The 24,727-nt window shown below is 50.4% G+C and overlaps 3 protein-coding genes across 5 annotated transcripts; all 3 read left to right on the top strand.

Moving 5' to 3' along the window:
• Nucleotides 1-405: 405 nt before the first annotated feature.
• On the top strand, nt 406-1,322 carry FOXG_22070 (uncharacterized protein). Of its 2 annotated transcripts, XM_018402453.1 has the most exons (4): nt 406-759; nt 817-949; nt 1,001-1,182; nt 1,234-1,322. In XM_018402453.1, the coding sequence occupies exons 1-4, from the start codon at nt 667-669 to the stop codon at nt 1,288-1,290; spliced, it is 465 nt and encodes a 154-aa protein (XP_018255890.1). In that variant the 5' UTR covers nt 406-666; the 3' UTR covers nt 1,291-1,322. The 2 variants fall into 2 exon arrangements, with proteins under 2 accessions (XP_018255890.1, XP_018255891.1); XM_018402454.1 differs by having other exon boundaries at nt 406-949.
• A 444-nt stretch (nt 1,323-1,766) lies between these two features.
• Nucleotides 1,767-2,421, top strand: FOXG_22069 (uncharacterized protein; the record flags this gene model as incomplete). Of its 2 annotated transcripts, XM_018402451.1 has the most annotated exons (3): nt 1,767-1,827; nt 1,880-1,947; nt 2,005-2,421. In XM_018402451.1, coding segments are annotated over 3 exons (509 nt in total), but the record flags the coding sequence as incomplete, so codon positions are not given. The 2 variants fall into 2 exon arrangements, with proteins under 2 accessions (XP_018255888.1, XP_018255889.1); XM_018402452.1 differs by lacking the exon at nt 1,767-1,827 and having other exon boundaries at nt 1,829-1,947; nt 2,005-2,384.
• Nucleotides 2,422-21,328: 18,907 nt separating this feature from the next.
• Nucleotides 21,329-24,714, top strand: FOXG_22068 (uncharacterized protein; the record flags this gene model as incomplete). The annotated part of the gene is made up of 3 exons (XM_018402450.1): nt 21,329-21,694; nt 21,791-22,305; nt 22,379-24,714. The coding sequence occupies 3 exons, from the start codon at nt 21,329-21,331 to the stop codon at nt 23,232-23,234; spliced, it is 1,737 nt and encodes a 578-aa protein (XP_018255887.1). The 3' UTR covers nt 23,235-24,714.
• Between the last annotated feature and the right edge of the window lie 13 nt (nt 24,715-24,727).

Here is a 24,727-nt window from a genome sequence, read left to right as displayed (position 1 = left end):
ACATAATGATAAGCTACGACTCCCGCTATTGGCCAATGGAAAACCCGCCGGCCAAATGATTTCGTAAGAAATAACTTCCTGTTTGGGATGGATCCAAGTGCCTAATATACGTCCAGACTAGTTTTATTTTTTCTGGGTAAAGATAAAGATTTGCATTACTATTGTCTGTGACAGGTGTTGCAGAGCGCGTCTCGCAGCACCAATCGGAGAATGCATTTCCGGGGCTTAGTCAGGCGGCGCGCCCAGGCGCCCACCTATCATTCGCCCACTTGCTACAGTGCTTACTACGGTATCTCGTCTTATCAGAGCAAATTAAGTTCAGAGCTTCCCATAAACTTTAAATTTTGATTCCTTGTCACCTATCATGTGTGTCTTCTTCCACCCCTCCCCGGTGGCGCGTCGTTTTGGCGTTGTCACAGGCTGGATATTGACTCTGCACTGATGCTAGGGTCTGTCGGGGCAATTCATGGATATTGCCGCGGGGGATCCCCCAAGTTGACTGGCTGAAAAGGTTCAAACATCCCGCCTCCACTCCTCCAGGCTCTGTCCACACTCCGACTACACTCCGACTTCATCCTACGCTCTTGGGGAGCTCCTTGAACAGACGCATCGAACCCCTCTGCATTTCACTCTTATCAGTAACCGACTTCATAGAGCCCTATCACTATGATCAGTCTTTTCTCTGCCCTCCCGGTGGTCAGTCTTGCTCGATGGACCACTGCGACAAAGACGGGTCCAGGGCTCTTGCCTGCCTGCGCGGTCAGCTCTTCCGCTCTGGTCCACCTATGTGATTGCGAGTCTCACTGTATTCAATAGACGAGATGCATTGCGCAAAAAAACATCACTTCCTGCGCTACTATGGACATGGCATGCCGTTGCGCAGGTGCCCCTTTACTTGCGGCTGTTGAGCAATGCGTCCTTACAACTTGCACAGCGAAAGAAGGCCTGGGTATCCGGCTGTCCTCAATCCGGATCCAACCTAGCTAACACCTGTGCGAAGCCACCCAGAAGTTCATGTCCGGTGCATGCCATGCATCTGTCCGCGACCAGAGTGGCAAGCTCGGGGCTATTATCAGCGTCTTTACTGCTCTAGCCATTGCCGCCATGGCCGCTCGCTTATCCACGCGATACCTGGTATTGCGCAAGATGGTATTCGGAGACTATGTTGCTATGGTCAATCTGGTTGGTGTTGACCTTGTGGGAACGAGTTCAGGGCTAACATGAAACTGAAAGCTCACCGTTATTGGCCTGTCCACTATCCTGATTTACTGTGGGTGTCTCGCTTGGTGATGGGTTGCGGAACCAGGCTAAGTAACGCGCAGTATCGCAGAACGGTTATGGCAAGGATTTCTTTCAACTCGAACCCGATCAGATAACCCACTTCCTACTTGTAAGCACCCCCAATCTCTAGGGCTTGAGGTCTGTCTAACGGATTTGCGGGTCTTTTATGCCGCCCTTCCTCTGTACCACACGACGATAGTTCTAACGAAAATCGTCATCCTCCTGCTCTACAAACGCATCTTCGTTGCTTACCCTAACTTCCTTCGGTTTGTCTATGGAACCAATATAATATGTATCGCGTACTGGATAACCTTCGTTATTGTTGATGTCTTCCAATGCTCACCTATATCATACGCTTGGACGCGTTGGGATGGTGATCACAAAGGCTCATGCATAGCATATCTACCAGCCGTTTATGCAAGTATCAATCATCAACATCGCGCTCGACGTATGGATTATGGTGCTTCCCTGGCCTCGGCTATTACAGATGCAAATGCCTTGGAAGAAGAAGATCCATGTCCTCCTTATGTTTTCCGTCGGGGCATTGTAAGTCTCGTATGATCCTGTGGCACTTTCCCGCTAATGAGCCTGCCTGTAGTATTACTTTGATTTCGGCACTACGGCTTAGCTCCCTACAAGAATACTCAGACACACCGAATCCCACTTGTAATATTAAGAAATAGCCTTGAAATATCTGCCCAAATAACTGACCACCCGGATTAGGGGACTGGGTTCCAATCGGGTACTACTCCGTTATCGAAGCCAGCGTTGGAGTGGTCTGCACTTGCATGCCAGACATTCGAGCCCTGCTGCTCCATATATGGCCCGCTCTTGCGGGCTATACCTATCCCGACTCGAACGAGCCTCCTTCTGGTCGGTCTCCGGCAATTCCCGCCGAGGTCAATACTCACAATGGTGCTTCCGGAGACGCGAACCGCACGGGTCAGCACGGCAAATGCTACAAACAGCAAGACAGGGATGTGCTTAAGAGTAGGAGAGGGACATGTGAGCGGGACGATACAGATGGTGCGAGTGCCGCTGAGTTGATCGAGATGGAATCACCTCAATATCTTATCTCTTTTTTTACACTTTCTTTTATTTAACTCTATATTACTTTTATAACTCTGCCTCTTATTTTAATTTTAATTTCTTATTTTTATTTCTTTTTAAACCTTGTTTATTTTATTATTTTTATATTTTTATCTTTTTTTTATAACTTTTATATAACGTACATGATAAGCGAGCGTCGCACTATACTTGTTACGACCCAACACATTCTGACGCACGTGAATGAGCGCCCCACCTTTTCTCCCAATCAACAGTTACCTACCCTGTAACAAGTCGAACGCACGCCATTCGACTTACATGACACCTTCCTTTGTCATCACACTTTCTTGGCATACAATTGTTAAGAAAGTCGCCCTGTCTACACCTAAATCCTTAACAAGTGCACAACAAACGCCTCAATTTGCGCTTTGCGCAGCCGCAAGCCGCGGCAATGGCTTCGTCTACGACGAACCCGCCCGCTGCTCCGGACCCCTTCGATTTAGGGATCCACACTCCCGCCAATCTGAACCGAGGAGCCCGTGCAGCCCTCTTACAGAACAGCCCTGCGGCCGTGAACGGCACCATTGGTGTTTCACCCGGTCCCAGGCGGATGGCTCAGACACCATCCTCACCACTCAATGCCTCTACCATTGCTGCAACTACGGAAGGAGCTGAGCGCGCCAGCCCCTCATCGACCTTTGAACAGCAACCAGTCTCTATCATTAAATCAGCCAATGATCTCGCGCGCGAACGCGTAGAGGAGTACAATGCCAAACTTATGGTATTCCAGGCTTTCTGCGCCAAGTTCGAAGAGGCCGCACAACAATTCACTACCGGACCGCAACGACGTTTCGCTCAACAGTTTGCCGACAGCTTCCTCGACTCCTGGAAACGAGAGCTCTCCAGTGCCGGGCCTACCATCCCCAAGCCTACTGACAGCAGCGTAGCCGCTGCCTCGCCTCGCACTGACCGTGACCGTCTAACCCACAGACAACAACAACAACATGGACGCCGACAAACAGATCCACCTCATCGCCAAGGGCAACAAACGACCATCGCCCCACCCCGACAAGACCTCCGCGTCTTCATCCGTCTAGAAGCCGGGGCTCCGGCCAGAGCCCACAGTAGCTATGCAATCCGAACCCTGATTCAGGAAAAAGTTGGAGTTGTCTCGGACAAGATTCGACAGGTGTTCCAGGTCAGATCGGGATGGGCCGTCCTGACTGCCGACCCTGAGACACGCGACTTTCTCGTAGAGAAGCAGGCTGAGTGGGCGGCTGAACTGGGAGCTACGACAGTAGAAACGAACAAGGAATGGTTCACCTATGTAGTTTCAGACTTTCCCACAAGACTGACTGACTTTCACGGTAAAGAGGTGGATAGTGACAGTATTGTCCGTGATGAGATAGAAATCCAGACGGGGCTTAAGCCTGTTGATATACGTCCTTCGCGACAATTATCGGACAGCCCCTTGACCAAGACTCTACTTGTGTCGTTTCTGAAGCCCACAAAGAGATTCTGGTCGCTCTTTGGCAGCAGCGCGGCGAGACTGATTGACAAAACCGACCGACCCAGACAATGTGAGACGTGTTGGGGCTACCACTTTGCCCGCAACTGTCATAGACAGCCAGTTTGCCAACACTGTGGTAAGACTGGCCACATTATAGATAACTGTACTGCACCAGAACAGTGCATCAACTGCTTAGGCCCTCACCAAGCCAACTTTCATAAGTGCCCAGCTCGGCCAAAGAGAGTGCACGGCGTGCTCCGCCGACTCACCAAAGAGCAACGAGGACATGTCCGGACCGTTGGCGCGGAGGCATACCGACAACGACACCTGGCACAACAACCAGAGTCGCATCTGGAAGCCCAACAAAGCGACGACATCGCATCACACGAACAGCCGAGCATTCGTGGCCCAAGTCCAGCGGCATCAGGAGCACCCTCGTGCATCATGGTGGCCACAAGCCCTCATGCGGGCTACGAGGCGGAGGAGCCCGAGCATCCCCGACCAGGCTCACCGCGAAAACGGCGCATAGTTCTCATCACTCGTCCTCTTGACCAGGAATAGATACTCGCAGACACGAAAGAATAACAAGAAGCCGCTCAGGATCTTTCAGGCCAACGTCGGCAAGATCCCCCCGGCCCACGACTGCGCCCTGGCGCTGGCCGACTCGGAACGATACGACATCGTCCTTCTACAGGAGCCGTGGACTGCTCACACAGACACTCGCTCCCTAACTAAAACCCATCCCGCATACGACACGTTCACACCTGTCGAGACATGGGACGGTAACGACACTCGGCCTAGAGTCATGACATATGTCCGACGAGACCCAAGGCTCCTGGCTGATCAGATCCGGCCCTTTCAGACTCGGGATATTCTATGGCTTACAATCAACGGCATGACGATAGTTAACTTCTATCGTCAGAACGACGAGAGTGATGCCCTGAACATACTGATACGATGGCCTGTTCCGGAACGCTGCCTTATCGCCGGCGACTTTAACGCCAGACATCATACTTGGCAGACGGGACAAGCGACGAACCGTAGCCAAGAAATTGCAGACTGGGCATCAGAAAATGATCTCGACCTACTTAACACTCCAGATATTCCAACAAACCCACACGGCAACACGATCGATCTTGCCTTTACTAATATGCCACTTGCTGAAGCTACCGTCGAAGATCACCTTGCCACTAGCTCTGACCACTTCACACTCAGCCTTACCCTTCCCGATGCGGGACTAGCCCCGATGCAACCGGGCCGGGTTCGGGTGACAACAGATGACGAGCTCAAACGATTCGCTGAGATCGTAGAGCTTGGAGCCGCTGGACTCCCCACAGCTGATTCGACCCCATCCGAGCTTGATGAGCTTGCCTCTGCACTCGTGAATCTCCTAACATCGGCAGCGAAGGCAGCCGGCCGGCCCACACGGAAGGGTGCACGAACTGCTCCCTGGTGGACCGAAGAATGCGCCGGCGCCGCGGCTGCCTTTCGTGCAATCAGAAGACTCTACCCTCTTGGCTTCAACGAGGAAGTCCAAATCGCCAAACGAGACTTCCATCGCGTAGTCCGCCGAGCCAAAAGGCTATACTGGCGGAATCTCATCGACACCTTCTCCGACAGTAGCTCTGTTTTCAAAGCCGTTCGGTGGTTGAAGTCCCCAGGGCCCTTCCAGCCGCCACCACTGCAGGTTGACGACGTCGTCTACGAATCTCAGATAGACAAGGCTAACGCGCTCCGACGAGCCACGCTGGAACGACGAACTGCAGACGACGACATCCAAGACCCTTGGATGCTCGTCTCTCCTCCTAGACTGATCCCGTTTCCACTCGAAATCTCCCTAGACGAGGCACAGTATGCAACCCTCCACACAAGCAATACATCTCCTGGATCAGACAACATCACCGTTAATCTCCTTAAAGCCGTATGGCATATCATCGGGACGCACGTCCGCCGCTTGTTCGAAAGATGCCTCGCTGTAGGCCACCACCCGAAACCTTTTAGGGAGGCCGAAGTGGTCATGATCGCCAAACCCGGACGCCGAGACCTCACATCGCCACGGGCTTGGCGACCTATCTCTCTGCTCTCCTGCCTCGGCAAGGGCTTAGAACGGCTGATTGCACGCCGTCTTGCGTGGGCAGCCATTCACTTCAGCGTTCTTCACCCACAACAAGCTGGTGCTCTCCCCAAAAGGTCGGCAACAGACCTAGTGGCCGCCCTGATCCATGATATCGAAGAGGCATTCGCACGCAAGAAGGTGGCCACTCTGGTCACGATGGATATCCAAGGCGCATTCGACACCGTCATGCGAAACAGGCTGGTTCTGCGTCTACGCGTACAAGGCTGGCCCGATCATCTGGCTAGATGGGCTGGGTCCTTTATGAGTGGCCGATCGGCCCGTGTCAGATATCAAGACACCCTCACACCCTCCTCTCCTCTCCAATGTGGCCTCCCTCAGGGATCGCCAGTATCGCCGATTCTTTTCCTACTCTACACAGAGCCCATCTACCGACTGGGCAACCCCCAAGGCCGCTTCGGCTATGCGGATGACACAGCTATCCTGTCCTTAGGCGACACAGTAGACGAAACTACGGCTATGGCTTCCGGGGCCATCGACGAGATGGTGCGCTGGGGCGCGACAAACGGTGTCTCCTTCGACTCGAAGAAGACCGAAGTCATGCACTTCTCTCGCAGCAAACTCAGGACCGCCCCAGCGGTACGTCACGGAGATATCGAGAAACATCCCGAGTCAGCCCTACGCTGGCTGGGCATCTGGCTTGACAGCAGGCTATCGTTCAGAATTCATGTAGAGAAGTGGGCAGCGAAAGCGCAAGCCGTGGCCTACCATCTGCGAGGACTCACCAACACGAAACACGGCCGGCTGCCGGCTGCCGTACGAAGTGCCGTCAGGGCATATGTCGAGCCCGTGCTACTCTACGGCGCCGAGGCCTGGTACCCGGGCACAACCAGGCCGCGATGGAATCAACCCACCAAAGACCTATCGTCAAGCAACCAGCATCTCATACAGAGAATGACCAAGGCCATGAACCAGTCTATGAGAGCTATACTTCCCGTTTGGAAGACAACACCTATTGCTGCTCTCCACCGAGAAAGTGGGATACCGCCAGTCGCACAACTCCTCGAAGCGCGGCGACTCCGATTCTCTGCGCGACTCAAATCGCTTGATGAGGCTCACCCTCTGGCGAGCCGAACGCGCCCGCCCAGCCAACCTGCTTACCACGACCTCATCAAACGAAGATATCAAGCACAGACGGAAAGCAGCTTCCGAACACGTCTTCGACGTACAGATGAGCTCCTTGCGCCGTGCGCGCGACCGAAGCTCATCCAGCAATGCTTCAACCAAGAACAAATGCCACCGCTGCAGACAGCATCGAAGAAGGAAACAGCCGACGCCTTCCTCCATTGGGTGCAGTCACTCGACCCGCTCACCCTAGTCGTATACTCAGATGGCTCTTTGTCCTCTCAGGGTGCCACCAGCTACGGTTTCACTATTCACCAAGGCAACTTCCCCGTCCTCGGCGGATCAGGTCGCCTTGGACCTGCAGAGGTCTTTGATGCCGAAGCTGCAGGAGCACTGGAAGGCCTTAGAGCCGCCTTAACCCTGCAAGATTCAGCAACACAAGACATCATAATCTGCCTAGACAACCTCGCGGCCGCCAAGTGCCTGCGAGGCACACCGTCCGACTCCTCTCAGGACGTCTTTCTTGAGTTTCAAGCACTAGCGGCATCGCATGGAGCCACACAGGTACGCTGGGTGCCAGGACACACTGACATCCCTGGCAACGAACAGGCCGATAAACTGGCCAAAGCAGGATCATCAGCCCCCGAGCCTGAGGGAGCTCGGCCAACACTAGCATACTTGCGAAGGATCGCAAGACAGAAACCGAAAGAAGCATTCGAGACGTGGTGGTCTACCTACGCCCCTAAGCAGTATAAGAGACTCAATCTCAAGGCGACCACAGGCTGCCCGCCGGAGCTCTCGCTCCCGCGTGCAGCCTTGCACCATCTGCTGGCAGCGAGATCCCTCCATGGGGATTTCGCTGCATATCACGAGAGATTCGACCATAGCGATGCACGCTTGGTCTGCTCGTGCGACCGACGCAAAGCACCGGATCACATCTTCTATTGCAGAAAAGTACCGCCGCGTCATCGGATGAGGCTTGCACCCTCACCGAATGCAGCGGTCAATCTAGCAATAGGAAAAGACTTTACCAAATATATCGACCTGTCCAAGGACAGCGCGTTCTTTGGAAAGATTTGCCCTCGTTATTAGGCGACCGCGACTGGAGAAGCACTCGCGACTCTCTTCCTTTCTTTATCTTCCACACATTTCTTTTGTTACCTTTTCTTCCTCTCTCGTATGCTCACGGCCAGACGAAGGGCGCCACCACGCCCTCCATCTGGCCGGGACCACCTTGAGGTAGTCTCGAGCTGCCGCACACACACAGACTGATCTCAACTCTCCTGGTATCAGGCCAAAAGCGGCTGCGATATGCCAGCTCCGCCTTGTCGTCCCGCTGACGGGTAACAGGCCCGATAGGATGCGCCATTTGTGCCGATGATATGCTGGATAGAGTACGGTCTACTGACGCGTTTGCAGAAATCGGATGCCGAGCGGAAGACTAATTTCGCGTTGCGAATGACTAATCCTTTGTAGCCAATAGCATTTCTGTAAATAGCGTGTAGATAGATTCCGACTTCTCTAGCCCAGCACGTCCTGTGCCCCAGTAGGGGACTTTCGGGGCCGATGGCCCCCCGGACGAAAAATATACATACATACATACATACATTCGACTTACATGACGAAGGAAGACGGACAGAGTCGAACCGACCACGTTCGACTCGCATATCCCTCAGTATATATACACATTCATTTAGCAGTAGATAGAACTTAGCTCACCAGCTATCAATAAAGCATCTTTACATCAATAAGCTTAACACGCATTACTTGATCATTAAGAGACGTGACACTTCACATCGCTCAGCATCACGCCCTACGTTATCTGCAAACATAAACCTAGTACGGACTAGTTTACCTGTTTGGAAACCCGACCGTTACAATACTGTGCACCTAAAAGCAGCTTACCCTACAGAGCCTAAAAGTTTAAATAAAATAGTTAAAAATCTAAAAAAAAAGGGCTTTAAAGTTAGTATAGTTAACTACGTAAAACGATATTTTCTAACTTATTTTCATCTATTTTATATTCCATATAAAGCCTTAAAATACAGTGCATAGCACAGTTTAAATAGACTTTTGATATAACTCTATTAAGATAATAGGTATAATTTTTATAAAGTTTATACTTAAGTATAAGTTAACCCTAACTCTTACCTTTGTTTCTTATTTATTCCTAAATATATACTCTTAACCTTAACCTTACTTGCACTTTTATTATTATACTTAATTAAAGTTATATTAAGTGTATTTTAATGTAGCTATAGTTTTTAATTTATTAAAATCTACTTAAAACTAAAATATTAATACTGAAATATTAATACTAACGTGCGTGATAAGTATGTGTCCCATATGTCACAGCGTAAGACCAGACCAGGTTACCCTAGACCGATAGGCCAAGTGGATCTCAGTCACGTGGCGATACGTTATCGCAGAAGATCTTGACCGACCGCCAGATAGCTCCCGAACGTAGCTCCTCGAGCTACGTCTTGTCAATAGAGCCTGACCTGCCGGCAGTGCCTATCCGTAGCAATAGAACCTATCCGCCTAAAGCGTTCCCTGTTCACCTGTATTCCCGAGCCTGACCCGTGACACTACGTAGCTCCTCCCCTTTGGACGCTGAACGCAATGCCTACCCACCCGATTCCCCCGGCTATCCCAGGGAACCGCGCCGAATATGAGGCGCAATACGCGAAAGACCCCGATAGATGGTATCAGTACCTAAGTGAAGCCTATGCCTGGATGGCAGCGCAAGAAGAAGGTCAAACCGCTACTGATCGGAAGCTTATAGAGCTTCAAGTCCAAGTCGAAGCCCAGCAGGAGGAAATTCTAAACCTCCAGAATATAATACAGACAATGCAAGTCGAGAAGTCCGCAGCGATGATGCAGAAGTCATGGATAGAGGACCGACTGGATAAGAAGGAGAAGGAACTAGAGATAGCCCAGGGCAAGGCCTATAAGGCTCAAGAGGAAGCCCGTCAAGCCGTGGCCGCCCGACTCCCTACTGTAGCAACCCTGACACCCGTCACATCTGACCCTGATGCTAAGGCACAAATAGCTGAGACTATGGAAACGCCTTCACCTCCTGCTACACAATCTGCCGCCTCCGCCCAGCTTTCAGAACGAATCCCCGACCCTGATAAGTTTAAAGCAACCCGCGCCGACCTACGACGCTTCTGTGACGCCGTCACTGAGAAGCTAAGCCTGAACCGAGACCGCTATCCAACCCCTATCAGTCGTATGGGCTATGTGAACAGCCGGCTGAATGATGATGCCTATAAACTCATACAGCCGTATATTCGTCATGGAATTTGCCGCCTACCTGACTATACTGATATCCTAGATATCCTGCAGGGTGCCTATGGAGACCCTAATGCAGCCCGAACTGCACGAAGAAAGCTAGACACCCTTCGACAAGGCAATAGAGACTTCTTCTCCTTCCATGCAGAGTTCCAGAGCCTAGCCTTAGAAGGCGGCATAGAAGGTGACGCCCTGGCCCCCTTCCTAGAGAAGGCCGTCTCGAAGGAACTATCAGAAATGCTCCTCCATAACCCGCCTGCCGATTACAGCTACCACACCCTCGTATCCCACTTCCGAGGACTAGATATCCGCCTGCAAGAACACCGCGAGAGGACCCGACCCTATATCTCCAGGAAACCGACTACCACAGCTTATGTTAGACCTACCTATATCCAGACCACACGACAGGAAAGGAAGTCTCCCTCACCTCAAAGGGGCCGTAGCCCCCCAGAGAGAGCCCAGCCCTCAGGCGACCCTATGGACCTAAGCAACCAACGCCGCTACCAGCGCCCCAGCTATCGTCGGGAAAACAACCAATGCTTCCGTTGTGGCTCATCTACTCACTATATCCGCGACTGCCCTGAACCAGATACCGGCCCAGCCAAGTTCCGACATGCCGCTATCACCTATAGTCCGCGCCACCCCAGCCGTCAGGAGTCTCCTAAGTCCCCGACCTCTAGCCGATCTGACTCCCGTAACTCGCAAATCCATCAGGAAAACGGGGCAAGCCTGTCCTAAGTCGGCGACAGGCTCTCGCCTCTCCAATACCCGCACTGAAGATCAGACTATCTACTGCCGCCGTCCATGGGATCCCTATCGAAGACGAAGGGAACCAACGTTCTAACCTGATGATTCTACCAGCTAACCTAATACCGACTGGGAAAGACCCTATACCCTCCTACGCCATGACCGACAGCGGGGCGGAAGGGAAAGGATTTATCGATGAAAGCTGGGCAAAGTCCCAGAACTTACAGCTTTACCCCCTAAAGAGACCATTCGAGATAGAGGTCTTCGACGGCCGACCCGCCGAGAGTGGGCAGATTACCCACTATGTCCGTGCCGGACTCCGGATCGCAGACCATTTCCAGAAGAGTATGCTATTCTACGTCACCCGGCTAGCCAGCTATCCCATAGTCCTAGGGATGCCCTGGCTAAAACAGCATGACCCCCAGGTGGGCTTCGCAACCCACACCTTCACCTTTAATAGCCCATACTGCCAGAAGTTCTGTAATACGCCAGCTAAACCTACAAAAATCAAAGCCCTACAGACCATCCCAAAGAAATTCCTCCGCCAACTAGAACAGAGCATCCCTAAGAACCTAAGGAAGAAGGATATCCTCCCTATATCCCTAAAGGCTGTCCGATTATACAGCCAGAGACCAAGCTGCCGCTTCTACACCATCACACTCGAACAGATTGACCGAGGACTACAGGATAAGACCGAAGATTTCCAGTTGCCCGAGGAATTACAAGAATTCCAAGACGTCTTCTCGCCTAAGGAAGCCGAGAAGCTACCCCCGCACCGATCCGGAGACCACCACATCGAACTGGTACCTGGAGGGAAGCTACCCTTTGGGCCACTATATGGAATGTCTCGTGAGGAGCTGAGAGCCCTACGAGAGTGGCTTAGGGAGAACCTACGCAAGGGATTTATCCGACCTAGCTCTTCGCCTGTCGCGTCGCCAGTACTTTTTGTAAAGAAACCCGGCGGCGGACTTCGATTCTGCGTGGACTACAGAGCCCTAAACAACATCACAGTCAAGGACCGCTACCCGCTGCCCCTGATCAAAGAGTCCCTAAACAACCTATCCGGCATGAAGTACTTCTCCCGTATAGACATCGTATCTGCCTTTAATAACCTCCGAATAAGGAAGGGCGAAGAATATCTCACAGCCTTCCGAACACGCTTTGGATTATACGAATCCCTAGTCATGCCCTTCGGACTAACAGGAGCCCCTGCAACCTTCCAACGTTATATCAACGACGCCCTAAGAGAACACCTAGATATATTCTGTACAGCCTACCTAGATGATATCCTGATATACAGCCGAACCCGAGAGGAACATATAGAGCACCTTAAGCTGGTGCTCCAGAAGCTCCGAGCCGCAGGGCTCTATGCCAATCCTGCTAAATGCGAATTCCTAGTTAAGGAGACGAAGTTCCTAGGCCTAATCGTGGGCCAGGAAGGGATTAGAATGGACCCTTTGAAAGTCGAGACGGTCAAGAACTGGAAGACACCGACCTGCCTGACAGATGTGCAAGCCTTTATCGGCTTCGGGAACTTCTATAGGAGGTTCATCCGTGACTTCTCAAAGCTCACGGCACCCTTGAACAGACTGACGAAGAAGGACGTGCCCTTCGTATGGGATGATGCCTGCGAGAAAGCTTTCCTAAAGCTGAAGGAAGCCTTTACAACAGCCCCGATCCTACGCCCGTTTGACTGGACCAGAGATGTAATCCTTGAGACCGATGCCTCTGACTACGTCTCGGCGGGAGTGCTATCGCAATATGACGACGAAGGAAGGCTACACCCGGTAGCCTTCTTCTCAAAGAAACACACAGCCACCGAGTGTAACTACGAGATATATGATAAGGAACTGATGGCAATTATCCGCTGTTTTGAGGAATGGAGACCCGAACTAGAGGGCGCACCCTCGCCGATCAAGGTGATCACAGACCACAAGAACCTAGAGTACTTTACGACAACGAAGCTACTGAACCGAAGACAAGCCCGTTGGTCCGAGTTCCTATCTCGTTTTAATTTTCAAATTAGCTATCGACCCGGAAAGCAAGGAGTTAAGCCCGATGCTCTGACCAGGAGGTCAGAAGACCTGCCTCAGGAGGGGGATGAGCGCCTGGCGCATCAGAGCCAGGTAATCCTAAAGAAAGAGAATTGGCAGCTTCCACCCTTGAAGGTTCAGAGGGCCCGTATACGCCAGCCGCACCTACAAATACCTGCAGCCCCAGCAGAACCAAGTCCTTCCATAGACTTGCCGGGGGATATCGACCGCCTATTAGAAGAGGGTTACCAGACCGACGACGACCTACAGTCAATACTGCAGGCCGTAAGAGAAGGCGCCCAGCGCCACCCGAAGATCACCCTGGCCGAGTGCACTATCGTACAAGGCCGACTACTCTATCGAGACCGCGTTTATATTCCAGACCACAACCCCCTGAAGGCTGCCCTGCTGAAAGCAAGTCACGAACACCCCATAGCAGGCCACCCAGGCCGCGCCCGCACTTATGACCTACTCTCACGCGACTACTACTGGCCTGGAATGCTATCTTATGTAGAACGATGGGTTAAGAATTGTCACACCTGCCGAAGATCGAATCCCGCCCGAGATGCAAGACAAGGAGTCCTAAAGCCCCTGCCCGTGCCAGAGCGAGCTTGGCAGCACCTATCAATGGACTTTATAACCCACCTGCCACCTAGCGAAGGGAACGATGCTATCCTGATCATAGCCTGCCGACTTACGAAGATGAGACATATTATAGCCTGCAAGGGAACCTGTGATGCCGAAGATACCGCCCGATATTACCTAAAGGAAGTGTGGAAGCTACATGGCCTTCCACAGACTATAGTATCTGATCGAGGACCTCAGTTTGTGGCTGAATTCTGGAAGAAGCTTAACCAACAGCTATCCATCAACGCCCTTCTATCAACCGCATATCACCCCGAAACCGATGGACAGACCGAGCGGCTAAATGCCATACTAGAGCAGTACCTGAGAACCTATGTGTCATACCTGCAAGACGACTGGAGCCGATGGCTCCCCCTGGCCGAGTTCGCAGCGAACTCATTAAAGTCTGAGACCACTAGGATATCCCCGTTCTTCGCGAACTATGGATTTAACCCCCGGATGGGCTTTGAGCCTACTATCACAGTCAGAGGAACCCCTGCCACGAGAGATGCGGAACAGTTCGCACAGACGATGAACGAGATACTAGAGTACTTACGCTCCGAGAGCATAGCCGCACAAGCCCGTTACGAAGACCAGGCGAACCGTCATAGAAGACCCGCCAGATGCTATCGAGAAGGCGACTATGTCTGGCTCGATGCCCGGAATATCAAGACCTTGAGGCCACAGAAGAAGCTAGACTGGAAGAACATCGGTCCCCTTAAGATCACAAAGGTCATCTCCCCATATACCTACCGGTTAGATCTGCCTGCGAGCATGAAGATACACCCGGTGTTTCACACGAACCTGCTCAGACCCGCCGCCACCAACCCCTTGCCAGGCCAGAACCCAGACCCGCCGCCGCCTATCGAGGTCGAAGGAGTGGAAGAGTGGGAAGTGGAAGATATCCTCGATTCCCGTTGGGATCGCCGCGGCCGTGGAGGCCGCCCCAGACTGAAGTACATAGTGAAATGGGCAGGATACACCGACCCAACTGAAGTCCCTGCCGACTACGTGGATAACGCTGCTGAGGTCGTAGCCAACTTCCACAGGAGGTATCCCGATAAGCCGGGACCGCAGAAAAGGGCCTGATGGATGAGACCACGGAGTGCCCATCTCGACAGAGCTCGATGCTAGAGAGGGGGATACTGTCACAGCGTAAGACCAGACCAGGTTACCCTAGACCGATAGGCCAAGTGGATCTCAGTCACGTGGCGATACGTTATCGCAGAAGATCTTGACCGACCGCCAGATAGCTCCCGAACGTAGCTCCTCGAGCTACGTCTTGTCAATAGAGCCTGACCTGCCGGCAGTGCCTATCCGTAGCAATAGAACCTATCCGCCTAAAGCGTTCCCTGTTCACCTGTATTCCCGAGCCTGACCCGTGACACCATATAAGCATGTGTCCCACCGCACTGTATAACTAAATAAGTCCTACCCTAGAGCGGTTTTCACTATGAAATAAATTAGTTAAAATTCTAAAAAAATACTTTTTAGTAATAGTGTCAGATATAGGGGTCTATTGTGTGTATTCCACTCTCTGTCCGATAGTTGGGTTGGAACCCTATTTCTATCTGTTCAGTAATGACCTATCTAAGAGGTTGTTACAGTGCTGAGACAGCTCTCTGACCGGTAGTTCGGTCAGCCGGTTAGCCGGTCTCATTTTCACCAGTATTCAACAAATAGTATAGTTTATGTTATATAAAGTATTTTTTCTAGAGTTTTAAAAATTCCCCTAGCTAAATAGAGCTATTTACACAGTATACATAGATTTCTTTATTTCTAGCTATATAGGAATTTTTTTTAAAAATGTAGAAAAGTTTATATAACTTATTTAATAGCTACTTAGTAAGCTATTAAAAGTTTTATAGATTTTAAATCATAAATAAAGGTTTTATATACTTTTAAAAACCCGGGTTTAAAGTGGAAATACCAGTGAGACACATGCTTATATAGGACACATGCTTATCACGCATGTTAAAATATTAAAAAAAGTATAATGCAAAACTTTTAGTAAAGCTATATAAAACCATTAGTAAAGCCCTAGAAATTAAGCTATAAAATAAACCTAGTTATTATAAGAAGTTAAGCTAATTATAGAGATAGATTATTATATAGAATTCTCCCTAAGACAGATCTTGTCAGATATTAGGGTGAATTATGTACTATTTAACTTCTTGTGTGTGTCTTTTCTATCTTCCTCTCTGTCTGATAGTTGGGTCGGAACCCTATTTCTATCTGTTCAGTAACCACCTATCTAAGAGGTTGTTACAGTGCTGAGACAACTCTCTGACCGGTGGCTCTGTCCTCCGGTTAGCCGGTTTCATCTTCACTAGTATTCAACAGATCTACACAATACGACAACACCTATTTTAACACAAGGCATCTGGGCGGCCAATACATGGGCACCTAGGTGCCCAAATAAAGTTGCGCACCCAGGTGCGCCGCCTTAGTAAGCGCGGCACCAATACATAGCATACAACAGGACGGTTAGGGCTACTTTGGAGAGCTGTTGCAGGACAGATGGGCGGGGGAATGGGCTCAAAGATACTGCGGTAGCCTAACTGTGGGTTAATGGGTGGTTAAAGTCTTGAACACAGGATTTTGCGGTGAGCACGATTCTATAGGCCCACGGAGCGCTACAGAGTCGACAGCATGAAAACTGATCCAAACGCCGCCCTGTGAGGAGTAAGAGCACAGCACACACGCCAATTCAGCGCTCAAAACGTCTCGACTATTAAATAGGAAGTAACTATATTCTTTGGCCCATATACGTTTCATTTCAATGCAACACCATCTCCAGGTATCAATAATAATATTGTAGTTAAGTCGATGCAGCAAATGTCTAACACAGTCTCAGGTGTTAGTGCTGTTGTACCAGCCGTACGAGTCATGAAGGCCGCCTGAGGCTTTAGTGCTTTGTCAAAGTGCGGGGAGTTTTGACCCAATAATATTGCGTGTACTAGGAGGGATGCCCAAGGTTATTTGGGCACCTAGGTGCCCATGTATTGGCCGCCAAGGCATCTACTCGGGTCTAGTAAGGACCACGACGGGGTAATAGAGGGCCCGCAGAGGGGTTCTGTCACCTGTCACCGCTTAGAGCTAATACGTTAGTGCCCCTCTAGTTAGGCCCAGCCACGCCAGCTTACTGAAATAGGAAATTTCTCGAGAAAACAACAGCAATCATCTATCTCTGTTTAAGTTATCTTGATCTCCTTAGAACCCGTAATGCTTGAGGAGATACCAAGACATGCATTAGACCAACCAGAGGACTAGTTTTTAGTGGCAGATGTACAGACACGTCACGGGTCCCCACAAGCGTTACGGGGTAAGGAGATAGGAAGATCTTCGATCATGGGTATAACCGGTATCTTTAATCTCTGGAATCTTGATTTCCTCAATAGGTAATTCTTCGAGAACCAGAAACCGAAGGTCAATGTAACACTCCACGTTTTAGTGCTGCATATAGCACCTTTGCCCCACATGAACCAGAATACATATCAACTACTCCATACGTATCTGAACATAAGGAGGAGATAATGCACCCTGCACAACGCGGGGAAGTCTGGTCACCAGATCTCGAAAGATTTCCACGTTTAGTTAATTCTCCTTAGCTTACTCGAACTCTTATCAACCAGGCCGAGGCTAAAAACAAGATGGACGGAACGTGCCTCGCCGACGGAATCTCTTATCATGAACTATCCCCTCGATTGTGTTAAGGCTCCAGAAGGTATTCCGCCCCATATCACCCCTGTCACATGATAGGTACATGCGGGGAACCTGATGATGCATCAATCAAGGTGGGGATGTAAGCGGTGTGATGTCGCGATGTGTAACTCAAAATATTATTGGAACTTCTATCACAGGTTAATTGAGGTGGGAAATAATGTACCATTCATATTGTGCAGTTTCATTGGTCAGACATGATGTCTGGCGAATCTATCTACCGATGTAGATGAAATGTAGATGTAGATAGATGTAGATCTACATCTATCTATCTACCAGAGGACATGTGGGTCTTCTATCTATCTACCTGGAGGCCCGGTAGATAGACGAACTGTAGATAGATGCCAAGACCGCGGTGAAAATTGGGTGAGGTAGTTGTACTTTCTCGGTACTAGTGGCATCCCCCTGCACCGAAGTATCGGTACCTCTGACAATCCCTTCCCTAACCGTCCCTCATTTCCCGATTTCCCCACGCCATCCCCCTTTTTCGCTTGGGTCTTGGTTTGACATATTCTCATTGCCCTTGATGCCACCCAAAACCATTGCCCAAATGGCACCTTAAAGCGATTTATTCAGTTACGCAACCGATACTACCATATCGGAAATATCCTGTCCCGAAGACCCAACCTTGCCTATGCACAATTCCTCGTCTCGCGGCAGCCATTCAATCATCAAAGACTGGGATGCAGTATCGCAAGCTGTCCGCAGCCATTGGGTCCTCTCAGCTCGAACTGGTCAAGCTACCGGCTGTCTTTGGGCTCACGGCTATGACGTTCAAGCTAGGTCCAAAGGCAATGAGTCTGGCCCCCATACATGGCTCTGTTGCCACTGTGTCCAGCATGGCGTTCCCCGGCCAAAGGCTTATGTCTCGTCCAACACTCGGAACATTGAAGGCCATCTCAGCAAGGCCCACAATATTTTTCATCCAGATCCATCAAAAGCAACACGATATATGCAGGAGCGGCCTCCGAATCAACTGACCCTTCATGATTTGGCAGCCAAGAAACGGAAGAGGGACGACTTTCACGACGAGTTGGTTACTCGATTTGACAAGACCACGTTCCAGCGCCATGTTGTCCAGTGGATCACCGATGCAAATCTGTCATTTCGCGTACCGGAGCATAAAGGCCTCCAAAAGGTCTTTCAGTACCTGAACCCCTTGGTTCACGAGACTTCCGCCAATCTGACCCATGAAACGGTTCGGGCTAGGATCATCGACGAGTTCAACACGTACAAATCGCGCGTCATCCACACGCTATCACGAAGCCCAAGCCAGGTTCACATTGCATTTGATGGCTGGGCGTCCCGGAACAGACACTCGTTCTTCTCCATAAATGCCTTCTTTCTCGATGAAGATACATTCCAGCCACGGAAGATCGTCCTTGGCCTCCCAAACGTCACCATAGCGCACACGGGAGAAAATATCTCAGCCGCTGTTATGGAGGTGTTGTTGTTTATATTGCGCAGTAGTGCTGGGTGAAAATTATATTTTATGAAACTTTGTTGTTCATTATTGAGATGAGAGCTCTTCTCGGGTTTATATCTCTAGATAGTTTCATCTAGGACTTTGAACTTTAAATCTAGGACTTTCAGACTAATAGTCTGAATCCTGAAGATAAGGGGGATTCCCAATTTTTTCAACAGGTGTTAGATGACTTCGAGTTGATTGCAAACAACAAGGTTGGGTACATTATTCACGATAACGCCGCAAGCAATGAAGGAGCAGTCGAAGCAATAGGCCACAAGCTCCAGTGGCAGAATCCGGCCAGCAGAAGGATTCGGTGTTTCGGACATATTCTTCATCTTGTCGCCAAAGCGCTCCTCTTCATTAAAGACAGCAATACACTCGAGGACCTTGATGCGGACGATTTTTCCGAGTGGACAAAAAGAGGTCCAGTAGGTAAACTCCACAACCTTGTCGTCTGGGTCAATCGGTCGAATAAGGCGACAGCAATTCTGCGGAAATTACAAGATGAGGACCCTGACAAGTCCTATCCAGGCACTCTTGATGTCGTCCTTGACAACAGCACACGCTGGCTATCTCAATATTATATGATCGAGCGAGCAATTAAGCTCCGACGCTATCTGGAGGAGCTGATTGACATTACGATTCAATCAAGCAGGAAATTTCAACGATCCCGATCTACCCGTACCCAGCAGCCAAGCCAACTTCCTCGATGTCTTGAGGAAGCAAATCTACTGAGTGACGCAGACTGGGATGCCCTCAGTTGGTTCAGCGATATTCTTAGAATGTTCGATTCCTGTCTTTTGCGGCTTGAAGGAGACTGTCAGCTCCGAGTTCGTAAGGGAGGCGTTGAAGCTCAATATGGAATTATTTGGCAGGTTGCCGTCGCATTCGAATTCCTCCTTTCTACGCTGGAGAAAGCAAAGACAGAGGCAACACACCGGGCGGAACCTAGTTACTATTCCTCGTGCGTCAATTCGGCCTGGGCCAAGCTCAATAAGTACTACACCAAGCTTGATGAGACGCCAATATACTATGCAGCCACGGTTCTCCACCCCGGTATACAATGGTCGTTCTTGACAAAAGCCTACGGTGAGAAGGAGGAATGGCTTTTCGCGGCACGCCAGCTCATCCAAAAGCTCTGGGAAGAGGAGTATCGCGACCTTCCCGCTCAGTGGGAGATCTCGAGCAGTAACCTTCCTGCCGCGGTGAGGGCGCGCGAGTACAATCCATTTGATTCCTTCCAAGACGAATTAATATCATCCACCCGCCATGGCCATGACGAAGCCACAGACGAACTGGAGAGGTGGTTGTCTACAAAGCAAGACATATACACAACATACGACAATCCTCTGGAATACTGGTCTGCGAAGCGATTTGAGTATCCGCGAGTGGCGAAAATGGCGATTGACATCCTCTCTGTCCCAGCAATGGCTTCTGAGTGTGAGAGGACCTTTTCTTCCGCTGGTAGTATGGTTTCGCCCAAGAGGTCACGCTTAGATGCAAGCACAATTGCCGTTACTCAGACGGTAAGGTCGTGGTTACGGGCTGGGCTGCTAGAAGGGTATGAAGGTTTGCTGAAGGAGGTGGGCGACGACACGGCCGAGGATTAGCCGACCGTCTATCTACCGGATCTATCTACATCTACATGTAGCCTACATCTATCTATCTACATTGCAAATTATGACTAAGCATCTACATCTATCTATATAAGATGCCGGTAGATAGATGTAGATAGATTCGCCAGCCTGTACGGGATCATCCAAGAGCTAGAGAAACTACCTGCGGATACGCGCCGCTTGTCCTATAGGCGACCGACGTGCGCCTTAGTAATGCGACGTCCGTGCTCCGCGGCCTCCTCTATCTCCTCCTTGATCAGGAGCCGCCGCTGATGTCGCACGTACGGAAAAAGTTTGCTCACGCGGGCAAACAACTATTCGAGGACGTGGATCAATGGGATGCGCTGTCCAAGATTCTCGCCAACATCTCGCCAAGCTTCGAAATCGATCGACCAATCGATTTGATCGATTCGATTAATCGATTCGATTTCGATTTCGATCCATCAACTACCGCCTTCCAGTCGATCGACATCGATCGACTACAAGTCGTGATTGATCGATTTGATCGTCGATCGCCAAATTCGTCGGGAGTGTTAGGGTAGGTGTTATTATTTGTGGGGCCATTCCTCACTGCGCATCCGCCAGTGCCGTTCTAACCTTAACCTTACGCGTCACACAGCGCGACACGAGACAGATCCGTGTCCTTGGATGCTTGTCCAATGCTCTCTGCTCAAACATATTCAATTCAAGTAAACCTCATTGATTTGACACTTGCCAACGTGGTAGCCTACGGTCCAACCTCGAGTACTCTTTGTGGGTCTTTAGTCATTACCGTACCGATATATCATGGACTCTTTCGACGAAGAGGTAGAAGATGCCACCACCTCAATCCCACCGCCTTCTTCTGAGCTGTCAACCAGCTCGGCTTCAGCTAAGTATGCACCCAGCAAGTTTCCGGACTACGAGGCTTGGACGATTGATAAATTCGAGCATTTCCCCGGCTTTACGATATGCCATGACCCTTCTCGGGAGCGGACTTGGTGGTGGCAATTCGGGTTTAGAATGAAGGACAATCGATCGCAACCTCACAAGATTGTATGGATATGCGAGAGGTGTTTTCTTCGTAATAGGCTGAAGACTACAAATTATGTCTTCGTTGCTTCTACGGCAGGAGGTATCGTCCGGCATCTGAGTAGGGAACACAAGGTCGTGGTTGGTGCCATCTCCCCACGCCCTATCCCATGTTGCTCAACGATAAGCACTGACTTGTCGGCCGCCTTGTGGAAAAATGACAGGTCCAGGTTCTAGGAATGGAGGTACACAACGGAATCTACTCGACATGCTCACGCCGATCCCACGAATCCTCGAGATCAAACCCTTGTCAGCAATTTGCGCTCATTATTCGACCCGGCCGTGAACCAGCTGCTCCTGCTCGACTGGCTTACGTACCATAACCTCCCCTTCAATCTAGTAAACTCAGAGCGCTTCAGGCGACTCTTGCTCTACAACAACCCTTCTCTCCGGGAAGAGCAGATACCAAGCGACAGGACTCTCGTGAACCTTCTAACACGTGAGTACAATCGAGCTAGCCAGGAAGTTCGCGTGCTTCTTCGAAAAGCGAGAAGTATGGTTCATTTTACCTTCGACGGTTGGACTTCCCGACAAAACGCATCATTTCTTGGCATCAATGCTCATTTTATTGACCGAGATTGGAAACAATGGAGAATTCTTTTGGTGTTACCAGCTCTAAGGAATCGCCATACTGGTGCAGTGCTTGCGGATGAAGTTGCAGACACGATTTGTGCCTTCGACCTTCAAGATAGGTACGAAACCATGACCAACAACTCCATCGGTTTGCAAGCCGAGCCAAGTATTCTAACTGTTATTCGACTTCAGAATCGGGTACTATACGCTTGATAACGCTGCGAATAATGATACAGCTATGGAAGCACTCGCCGCTGAGTTCGACTTCGACAAAGATGAGCGTCACATTCGTTGTGCCCCTCATTTTCTGAACTTGGCAGTCAGGGCTATGATGTATGGAAGTAAAAGCGACAACTTCGACGAACTGCTGGCTCACTGGGGTGACAAGGACTTCATGACGGAAGAGGACGAGCAACGCCAGTTATCCGACGCCATCAATGAACTTGGGAAGGACGACGACGACTTTGGCACGCCAAGCATGGAAGAAGACTTGGAGCTTGAGACAGCCCCGGAACATAATCGGGAGCAGTGCCAGATCCCTGAGATTATCAACGCTGAGGAGATGGACACATACCGTAAGTATGGGCCATTTGGCAAGCTACACAACATTGGCATCGCCCTTCGAACGAGCAGCCAACTTCTAGAGGACTTTTATGAAGCTCAACGACAAACCGCGCCAACCGAACCTGTAGTTGCGTGGATTCAAAACGTCTGTACACGTTGGCAATCCGATGAGGCGATGGCCTCGCGCGCCCTGCTCAAGCGCTCGGCCTTAAACAGGATGCTCTCCATTATCGAGGAACGATGGATCAGCCAAGGCGGTAAAGAACAAGACAGACCGGCGATATTGAAAGAAACTGTCTCCCTTGAGGAATGGAAGGTTATTGCGGCAGTTCAGAAGATCCTCCAGCCGTTCAAGGTCGCCTCAAAGCAGCTCCAGGGCGAGGGCATTGCTGGTAAACGTTCAACATCGGGAGGGTTCGATGAGTACTTCCAGGTGGTGGAGATGCTCTTGACCACCTTGAGCTGGCTGTCCAAGGGGTATTAATTGAAGAGAATGATGATCATGTTATGGAAGAGGTTCACTTATTCGATGACATGGATGCGAAGACCCGGAGACTTTTGAAAATTTACATTAAACTCGGATAGAAGAAGCTGAACAGCTACTATGGCAAGCTGACCTCAACCGCCTACGTAGCGGCAGTTGTATTTCACCCGTGTAAGAAATGGCGAACACTAAAGCAGCTTTGGAACCAGCTACCGTCTCGTCAGACGTCGGAATGGAGGAAGACTTGTGAGGAAAACCTAACGAGAGTTTGGGAAGAGAAGTACAAGAACATGGCTCATGAGGTAGCTTGCAGTACTGTTTCGACTACTGAGAGCAATAGTGCCCTGGACTATATTGAGCGCCGACTAGCGTTTAGTCGATCACTGGTCCGGCCTGGCTCTCAAGAACGACAAAGCAAACGGCGAAGGCAGTCAGCCACGTTGCCAGTACAAGACGAGCTTGACCAGTACTTGTCTGAGCCGCCAGTGGACAACATCGCGTACAAAGTTGATCCGATTGCTCGGTGGAGGGATGTCGGAGCGGTGCGGTTTCCTCGGTTATCTTTCATGGCTGTCGACTTTCTCACCATTGCGTCATCCTCTGCTGAAACAGAGAGATTTCAGCAGTTGCGGGAAGATGGTGACACCGCTTAGGTGCCGCCTGCGACGACATATTGTGGCCATGGCCCAGTGTCTTCGTTCGTGGAGTAAGGCTGGGATCTACCAACCAGCTCTGCCCCTTGGTCTCCTTGAAGGGGACAATTGGAGGCAGGTTGTTCAGCTAGCGAGTAGGATGAGGATGGATAAGGATACCTAGTGAGAACTACGAGTGATCGATCGATATCGGTCGTCGATCGATCAAAAATTGAACCGAATCGGTCGATATCGATCAATTGAAGGCCCTGCTCGATATAAATCGATCGACTAGAGCTGACAGTCGATCTAATCGATCGATTTCGAAGCTTGCATCTCGCAGGACTCAAGCCGGCCGAATACCTTCTTAATCATCGACGCGCTTGACGAGTGCGAGACAAATCGCGACCAGCTTCTTGAATTGCTTGTCCAGATATCCTTTCATATTCAGCTAAACTGATCGTGTCCAGTCGTAACTGGCCAAGTATCGAGAAGGCCCTAAGAGCATCTACGCAGAAGCTCCGAATCTGTCTCGAACTAAACCATGAGTCAATCTCCTCCGCTGTTAGCATATACATTGACCACATGGTAGACGAGCTGACACAGTCGAATAATTACGATGACAAAACACAAGACGTTGTTCGGCACCAGAGTGGAAAGCTAAAACCTAGCTTTTCGGCCGTATCATAGTTTCATGCAGCATAAACCTTATTTCTACCGTACATGATCGCTTTTGCGGTGGCAAATCGGTGCCTAGTCTACTTCTCGTCTCCGTCACAGAATCAACGACTGGACCTTTGGCTTCGGTCATGCAAGGAAATCTGTACCTCGACAAGGGCGTCAATGCACAGTACCCATGAT

Source organism: Fusarium oxysporum, chromosome 15, assembly GCF_000149955.1.
Source record: "Fusarium oxysporum f. sp. lycopersici 4287 chromosome 15, whole genome shotgun sequence".
NCBI lineage: Eukaryota > Fungi > Ascomycota > Sordariomycetes > Hypocreales > Nectriaceae > Fusarium > Fusarium oxysporum.
This window is presented reverse-complemented; position numbering and strand designations above follow the sequence as displayed.

What these genes read in the sequence shown, in the direction of transcription:
- FOXG_22070 (XM_018402453.1), top strand. Translation starts at nt 667, where the DNA reads ATGATCAGTCTTTTCTCTGCCCTCCCGGTGGTCAGTCTTGCTCGATGG. An exon ending in GGCTCTTGCCTGCCTGCGCG is followed by an intron (nt 760 to 816) that starts GTCAGCTCTTCC and finishes TGTATTCAATAG; the next exon opens with ACGAGATGCATTGCGCAAAA. An exon ending in ATGTTGCTATGGTCAATCTG is followed by an intron (nt 1,183 to 1,233) that starts GTTGGTGTTGAC and finishes TGAAACTGAAAG; the next exon opens with CTCACCGTTATTGGCCTGTC.